Source organism: Pygoscelis adeliae, unplaced genomic scaffold, assembly GCF_000699105.1.
Source record: "Pygoscelis adeliae isolate BGI_AS28 unplaced genomic scaffold, ASM69910v1 Scaffold230, whole genome shotgun sequence".
Lineage (NCBI taxonomy): Eukaryota > Metazoa > Chordata > Aves > Sphenisciformes > Spheniscidae > Pygoscelis > Pygoscelis adeliae.
This window is the reverse complement of record NW_008823914.1, coordinates 133,525-142,200: the sequence shown is the minus strand read 5'-3', so window position 1 is coordinate 142,200 and position 8,676 is coordinate 133,525. Positions and strand designations below refer to the sequence as shown.

The following is an 8,676-nucleotide window of genomic DNA, read 5'->3' as shown; positions in this document are numbered from 1 at the left end:
CACGCTGGGAGAAAGCACAGCCCAAACCTGCCATAGGACGGAGCATGTAGAACAGAGCACAGCCAGCCCTGCCTTTCGCTGGTGCGGCTCTGCCATCCCACGGCCCCCCCCTGCCCCTTCAGGGGTATCTGAAATATGGTCCTTGTGGCAGGGAGCCAAAGCAGCCTCCGTGCACGGGGCCGGGGCTGTAAGGAGAAACCTCTTCTTCCCCCTGCTCAGTAATTAGCCCACCGTGCACAGCACCAAGCTCTGAAAGCGCTGAAGAATGAGGTTTAAATGGGATTTAATGAAAATACCAGTGCTACCGTGGCAGAGAGCACTGATGTCGCATGGGCTGCACCTCCTTCTGTCAGGGCATAAGGTACCTCTGCCCATCGGGAAGGACCACAGCATGGACGGCAGCGGTGGTTCCACTACAGGGCAGCCCAGCGGGGTCGGCACGGGGAGGTCTGCATTTCTCTGAATGCCCACGACATTCAAGTGCTTTACTGGCTTTGAATCCCAAAGATTCATAATTTCCTTATTATTTTAAAACCAATCTTATTTAACATGGTATGGCGAGAGTTGCAGAATTACTCAATATTGATCACGGAAAGGCTGGGCCGTGGAGACAAGATCCATGTTGCTATGTGTGGCTTAGCAACATATAAATGTATTCAAACAGAATAATGAAATTATCGTGGGGAAACAAAGCAGCCATCACTTGAAGAGATGGAGGATGTGGAGGCCTCTTGGAGCTCTTGTTTGCTAAGACAAGGAAGATGGTACTTATTGTTTGTGCAAACCTGTGAACCCCCCCCGGCCATCCCCTGCTTACATAAAGGGTGTAATGAATCCGGGCAGTGTGCTCGCTGCAACGCGCAGCTTTGTACAGCTGGGCTGGAGCTCATTACTGCGGAAACATGCGGCCTCTCCGAGTGAATTGAGTCCTTGCAGGGGGAGCCCTAATATTGGCAGTGGGGAGGCGGGGAGGGATGCACAGGGCAGAGCGCAGCCCACGCCTGCTTCCTGACCACAGCCACGCTGCAAAACTCCTCATTTCTGTGGTTCTGAAACTGACCTGGTATTTACCTGCATTTTATCCGCCCTCATCCTCACACGTGTTAACGCACTGCTGGGAGCCCATCCCCACCTCCCCCCACGGACCCACTGGCTGCCTCTTGCACTTAGATGGAGCCAGCGCGATGCCCACAGCTCTCACAGGACCACAGCTGAGGCGCTGGAGCAGAGAAGAGGTGGATCCACCGCAGATCCAGCACAGCTTTCCTGGGAGATTGCGAGCAAGTCATTTAAGCCCTGAGTCTCCCACCAGTGCCCAGGGTCCAGCGCTCCTCCTGCCCACCAGCTCTCCCCGATGGACTGTGGGGCAGGCAGGCTCCTCCTGGGTCTCTGCATCATCTCCTGCAAGCCTGCTGCTGGTACTACCATAATTTTCATTAGAGCTGGCTAGAAATTTTCAAATAAAGATACCGGGGGCAAAATATGTCTCTTTTCAACAAACTATTTGGAGAGAAAACAAATAGAAGAGGGGAAGCAGTGTCTGTTGAAATGATTTGTTTCTCATTCATCATCAAGCACACAGGTTTATGGTTTGCTTGCCCTGGCAGCTGTTATCCCCAAGAGCTGCACAGCATTTTGCGCTGTTGAACAAGCTGTGAAGATGGGAGCCTGTGCAACGCTGAGCTGCCCTGGGGTCTTCCAGGCATTACTACAGCTGGGCGATACTGCCTTTTATTTTTTTTAATGGCTGGAAGCACTTGTCTTTGAGCCCGGCGCCTCAGAGCAGCGCAGTGTAGCCAGCACCAGCGCTGTGCCGCATGCCGGCTTGCACATACACAAGTGTGCGGAGGAGTGCTCTTCTGGTTCAAGGAGATCTTCTCGTTCACCCCAGGCTGAAGGACTGCCCAACCAAGGGCTCCCTTGCCCCGGGGTGCGCGAGGAGCCGCTCTCGGTGCTAGCGGAGGGGGTGGCCATGCACCGAGCTGCCCTGCACCCACCGGCTGCTTCCACGGCCATTGTGCACCAGCCAGCGCGTGAGGGGGTAGGCACCGAGCCCAGCCCGGCATCCCCACCGTCCTCTGGGCAGACCCAGGCTTTTAAAAATATACTGAGGGCTTACCTGAGAAAACAAAACCAAACTAAACAACCCGCCTCTTTGCACAGCTGGAGTTTAATTACACATGTGGCTAGATTAAAATATGCAGGAGCAGGTGAGGGTGAGAGTGTCAGGGGACAGAGCTCAAATGCACGTGCTGGGTGTAGGTCTTGCTGTCTCTGAGACCCCACTCCTATGCCTGAAATGCTGCAGCGCATTTACTCCTGGATGCCACCGTTTCTGCCTTGCTCATGTGTCCACTGTGGGGAGGAAAGCTGCAGTGCTTCTGGGTGGCATCGTCTCGAAAATAGTCTAAGCATGCCCTGCTTAGACACTTAATGTGGAGCAAAATCAGAAACCTGCTAATGCACTGCTTCCTTTGACAAAAGAAAATGTAACAATGCAGAAAAAATAATATCAATCCATCCCTGGTGCTTCTTCACTGCACTGTCTGCTTGAGTGACCCCATCCAGAGACTGCACTGAGTGTGCTGGGAGTACTCAGCAGTGGTTGGTAAAAAAAAAAAGCTAAATATGCTACACCCATACCCGGAGGAGCTGGTGACTTGCCCAAAGCCAGGCAGGGAAGTCGGGCCGGGAGCAGGGAGCTGCGGCTGGCCGGCCTCTCCCCAGCACTGCAGTTGAGCAGAGGTCTGGGGCTTAGGAGGGATTTCTGGTTTTAATTCTACCCACCCCCATGGTGACATTGGCCTTTCTACAACCTGAAACAGAAGCAGCTAAATGGCTGCTTTTAAGCTCATAAATCCAGCCCCATCTGAACACCCCACCTTCCCTGGCTGCCCTTCTTTGGGAGCAAGGCACTTCTAACACCCACCAGCGCTTCCTGCAGCAGCTGCTGGTTTAAAATACCCCACGGCAGCAAAAGCTGTTGCCACTCCTGAAAGCAGCCCAGGTCTCACCAAGCAGCGAGGTGCGCCGGTCCCTGCTGTGCCTCAAGGACCGGCTGTGCCGGGGTGCACACGCAGAGCGCTCAGCATCAGGTACCTGCAGATACCCACTGCCCCTCTGCTGCCTGCCAAGGCCTGTGACCTGCAGCTTTGCTGTCATGGAGGGGCCCAGGGAGCTGGTGTGCAGCAAGCTGCAGACACGGACAGGCAGCAAGAAAGGTGCAGAGACATGGGGAGAAACCAGGTGGGTGTTGTGAGATGGGCACCCTCAGCTGAGCCACCAGTGCTGCCAGGGAGAGGCAGCGCAGGCAGCACCAGCAGAGCTGCCGGGGCTTTATACCCCCCTTCTCCCTTATCTGTTCAGGGGGACACGGATCTCCCAACAGCCTGCCCAGGACTGCACCCACCAGAGCAGTTTGGAAATAAAATGCTTCCTAAAGCCTGAGCAAAAATCACCTGCCCTCTGGGCAGCACTCCACCATGCAACCACAGAAACCAGTATCAGCAGTAACAAAAATTAAAGAAAGTTATGTAGGCAAAAGTTACCTGAGGATTTGAACGCTGTCAGCTCTACAGCCTGAAAGAGGGGAGAACATCTGTTAGCAGAAGGTACAGGTCTGATTGCTTTGCTGCTGGCAACCCCCCGGCACGCTCCCCGAGGCCTGGCAGGGCTCCCAAGCACCCAGCTGCTGCACCACACTCTCCCTCCCACTGAGCCACCGCACAGGCTGGGAACTGGAGCCTTCATCCCGGTCCCCGAGGGATGGGCACCTTGCAGAGTGCCCCTGGACACAGCTGCACCTCTCGGCAGTGCCTGCGAGGTGAGCTGCTGCCCTGCTCCGCTCGCCCTCTCCTGGGACCCCTGCCCCGAGGTGACCCAGCGGGCTGGACACTGTGCTGGAGACCACAGGAAAATCCAGGAGAAGAGGAGAGAGAACCTTCTCCCCCGTGCTGTGGTGGAAAGAGCACGCACAAGCCTGTACCCTGTGCTTAAGTGATGGTTAATGCTCTGTGAGGTGTGAAATTCCTGCTCCCAGCCCAACAGCAATAAATATCACCAAACAACATTTAAAAAAGCTGAAACACAAAGAACATCTCGTCTATGTTCGTATCTTCACTCGCTCAGTGTTTTGTCATTTTAAGTGTTTTCAAACGCTTTTAAGTAGCGTCTTCTCTTCATCCAAACTATTGTGCAGCTGCCAGTGACATTCTTAATTCACCGTTCCTCCAGCGAGTGCCATGACTCATTTAGCCAGGGAGCAGGAAAACCAGCACTGACTTATGTAACGAACGAGCAGAGAAAGCAGCACCGAAGCAGCACCTATCCAGTGGAGGGTAGCACCACCCGGGGCACGGGTGCGCCAACCACCTCTGCGGTGAAGACGGGGCTCGGATGGAAGCTCCCCGCAGCCCCGGCTGGCTCGGCGGAGCGGGGCTCAGACCGACGGAGCACCGAGAGCCGCATTGCCGCAGCACCGATCTGCGCGGGCAGGGGGCCGTGCGCCCTCTCCCCAGGCAGGCAGCGGCAGCAGCCTCGCCTTTTGAAGGCTGCTGCATCCATGCTAGTTAGAAAGGAAACAAGTACATTAAAAATGCAATGTTTAAGCAGCAAAGATACAGCGAAATCCTCGGTGACCCTCACACAGAGGAAAGCGCTTTCTGTCTTTGCCTGCTAGGAAATGCCACGGCCTTGGCATTTAGGGGATCTGCTGCCTCCTAATGCTCCCTGCCTTAGGAAACTCAGGCCCCTGGCCTAATCCCTTTGGCCCACGTCTCATATCTGGTGCCAGGAGCTTGGCCCTGGTCCCAGTTTACACAGCCAGCACCTGGCTGGCTGAGAAAAGCATCACCTGTGAGTGAATCCTGGCCAGCGTTCAGCACGAGGGGAGGAACAGCATTAACCACAATATAAATCATGAGAGATGAAAATATGGATTTTATTGAGTGGCTTCAAAACGATATGCCAGCTATAGAAGTATTATCTATTGGATAAATAAGAGCTGTCTATGTGACACAGGTTTTCAAAGGATAAATATTAGAAAGGGAGAGAGATCCTTCAGTGAGAGACTCATATGAAAGTAGTGTTGGATTTTATTCTGAGGAAATTACAGCACTTGTATGTCAAGTGCACAAGGACTGATGATCATTTCAATAGTGGGAGATGGAAGCGGTATCAGAGTAGTCAAATTTAAATTGTTCCCTGTTTTAGGCCATACCTTGCCGAGCTCTACTTCACATGCCTGTAGGCAGCACAACCCAGCCTGCCCTCCCTGGACGGATGCAGCTCACCCACCGCAGGGACAGCGAGCCCCTGCGGCCCAATTTTAATTTGCTGTCCCTGGGGAAAGTCTCCTGCCTTGCTCCATACCAACCCCAGCTTGGTGCTTTACTGGCTCAAATTCACTGGCTCCTTCTGTTCGTTCTGGGGTTGTTTAGCCTGGAGAAAAGGAGGCTCAGGGGAGACCTTATCGCGCCCTGCAACTCCCTGAAAGGAGGTTGTAGCGAGGGGGGTGTCGGTCTCTTCTCCCAAGTAACTGGCGATAGGACGAGAGGAAACGGCCTCAAGTTGCACCAGGGGAGGTTTAGATTGGACATGAGGAAAAATTTCTTTACTGAAAGAGTGGTTAAACATTGGAACAGGCTGCCCAGGGAAGTGGTTGAGTCGCCATCCCTGGAAGTATTTAAAAGACGTGTAGATGAGGTGCTTAGGGACATGGTGGTGTTGGGTTGACAGTTGGACTCGATGATCTTAGAGGTCTTTTCCAACCTTAATGACTCTATGATTCTATGCTACAATCACCCTCCCGGCGCAGCAGCGGGGCTGGTTCCCCATCGGCTCAGGCATGAGCTCTCACCTTGGAAATGGGCCGTTCTGGGGCCTCCTCCTCTCGGGCCCCCAGAACATGCGCTCTCCCCTATTGCTCTCTGCTGCCTGCCCCTGCCCAGGCCAGCCCCAGCTCAGGCAATCGCCTCCTGAGCCAAGCCCTGCCCTCACAGCACAGCCAAGGCAGGTCACTGGCCAGGAGCTCCTGCTTGCCAGCCCACCTTGCTCTCCATCTTATGGAGAGAGCATCTCCTACTCAAGACAGCAAACACTCAGTTGCATCTGGCTTGACTACCAGGAGTGGCCGCTATGGGCACGAAAACACACACCTCAAATGATTTAAATGGCTTAAATCAATACATTGCTAATAACGAGTATGTATTTTAATAAACCAGAGTTTTCAGTATGTGTATCAAAACCTTCTTGGTTTTGATAGACAGGCCGTGTGTCCGGACTGGCCCTCAGGAGGGGAGCACACACGCTGTGCTGGCACGCTGCCTGGCCCCTCGCCAACACTCAGCAATTTCTGTAACACCCTGGGACAGAGGGGATCGGCGTTACCCTCAGTCTGCACACAGACTGGATGAGTCAGGCAGCTTCTAGGACTTGCTCAACATAAAACATTGAGCTTGTGCCAGAGCTGGTAACACTGTCAGGTGTCCTGAGTCCCAGCCCCTCGCTGGAACCATTAGACACCATTCCTACGTAACTACTACGCTCTGTGTATGGATGAAGGTGGAAGAATAACAGAAGACATTACATACCGGTCTCTCGGGTGACATAATTGATGAAATCCCCATGGGAATTTTGGCTCCAAAATTTCCTAGGGGGTGAAGCAGCACAATGAGTTTGGAGACTAGAGAGTAGAATTATTTATACTTTACCAAGAACTCAGTGCTTTGTGTCCCCTAAGTATCTCCCACTGAAGCAAAGGGACCAAACAGGTTACCTGCATAATTGCACCCACAAACTGGTTGGAGCATGCAACGCCTTTTTTCCCCGAAGCTAAGAACCCTATTTCCTACTGCCACCTTTGCCTAGCCTTCTCCAGAAAATTCATTTTAAAATACAAACATGGATTCTTGCCTCAAGAGGAAGCAATGCTGCATAACACAGTGATGAGACCCCCCTGCCCACACCCAGCCAGCCTGAGGGCATGAACCTGATCCCTCTGAGATCCACACGCACACGATCCCTGCCTTCCCTGGGAATCTTTCATCCCGTGCTGCATTTGCAGCACCAGACCCCAAGCTCACATAGGCACAATGTGCAAACAGGTTCAATGCAGTGCCAAGTGAACGTGCACTAAAATTCAAGCCTCAGGAATAACAATTTTACTGAGGTCTCATCACACACCCTGGGCTAACAGCAAGAACCCTTTTTACCTTTGTTGGTGATGTTCTTCACTGGAGGGTCTTTCTGCACAGGGCTCGACAAGGCACTCTCAGCTGCAGAAGGACTCAGTTTCCCTGTCTCCCAGGAGGTCGTGTTTCTTGGACTTGATAAGTAGTTGATGGGATGAGAGCAGTTCTGTAATGACGGGGAAGAGATACAGGACAGTGAAAACCGCAACATGCATCTTTGCTGGATCCAGGTCCAACTTTAAAGATTGATTTCATCTGCACTGCAGCTCCTGGGACTTTGACTCCCATCCCACCCTGGTACAGCAGGCTGCTGCCTAATCAGGGTAGATTATCTTTGGGTCTGCATTGTCCAACAGGACTGCAAAGATGGGAGACAAAAAATTAAAAAAAAAAGACTTCTTTCCAACATCATCTCCTCAAAGCAGACCAAACATACATCTAGGGCCTTGCTCTGGTGGGTGCATGATGAACAAAGCAGGGTAGCAGGGCTTCCTTGCGACTTACTGTGAATGAGAGTGCTTTCTTCTTGTCCTTCATCCTCTGGATGGCATTCCTCACCTGGAACAGAGCAAGGACATTAGAGAGGGCCACAGCAGCTCTCGCAGAGCAAGAGATCCTCCAGCAAGTCATAGAGAAAAAGCAACTGCTGCCCCAGAAGCACAGTCGGGGCTATGCTGTCTGTCGCACCTACTACAAGCCCAGCTACCCCCTCAACTGCTAATAAACAGTTGCTCTGAAGGGTGACTGAGCCTCAGCCAGGGGCATCTCTTACCTCGCTGTTATAGATTGCATAGACCAGGAATATGTACAGGCCCTGAAAAGGAGAGAGCACGGGAAGGGTTAGAGATGTACAGCTGGTTTCTGCTACTTTGCATGGGAGGAAATGAGTTTGATGAGCACTAGAATGGGTGAGGACCGGGCTAAGGGGAAGAGGCACAGACGGTGGGCATGGCACAGCCAGGGACAGCTGGGCAGGAAGAACCTTCCCTAAAATCCCACTTGAGACCTGGCTCTTCACAAAGAGTCCAAAGGAGAGGTGGTCCCTGCCCCAGTCCCTCTTCCTTCTCCTCTCCCCCCGTTTCATTTAGGGGGAGCGGGCATCTCTCACTGGGCACTCAGCTCCCCGAGCCTGAGCTCTCCCACACTCCTATTCACTCATGCATGCAAAATCCCCCAGGAAACACCTCCTTCAGATCTCAGAAGCAGAAACCACCAGGAGTTAATTGCAAGAGGAACTGAAATCTGGGAAGCATCCCTCCCTTCCTGCCGAGTGCCGACCCCGGGGTGGGGTGGGGGCTTTCACCAGCCTCTCGCAGACCAAGTGCAGCATGACGCTGGGGACAGTTCCCCTGTCCCACACAGTGACAGACCACAGCATTAACAGGACCCTGTGACCCAAATTCAGCGGGGTATGGATCCAGAGGCTTTGCTCAGCGCCAAACTGGACAGAGCTTTCTCCATCCTGCCAGCACACTGGGGCTCCAGC

At 53.1% G+C, this 8,676-nt stretch overlaps 1 protein-coding gene across 1 annotated transcript in view; it reads right to left on the bottom strand.

The window, feature by feature from the left end:
• Positions 1-1,078: 1,078 nt before the first annotated feature.
• GPR144 (G protein-coupled receptor 144) overlaps positions 1,079-8,676 on the bottom strand; it is a 26,605-nt gene continuing 19,007 nt past the window's right edge. Inside the window, exons 20-25 of the mRNA XM_009318793.1 lie at positions 7,963-8,004; positions 7,695-7,748; positions 7,212-7,356; positions 6,591-6,649; positions 3,549-3,579; positions 1,079-1,266 (exon numbers count right to left, since the gene is read on the bottom strand). Of these exons, the coding sequence (XP_009317068.1) occupies positions 1,079-1,266; positions 3,549-3,579; positions 6,591-6,649; positions 7,212-7,356; positions 7,695-7,748; positions 7,963-8,004 (519 nt within the window). The remainder of the gene's footprint in view (positions 1,267-3,548; positions 3,580-6,590; positions 6,650-7,211; positions 7,357-7,694; positions 7,749-7,962; positions 8,005-8,676) is intronic.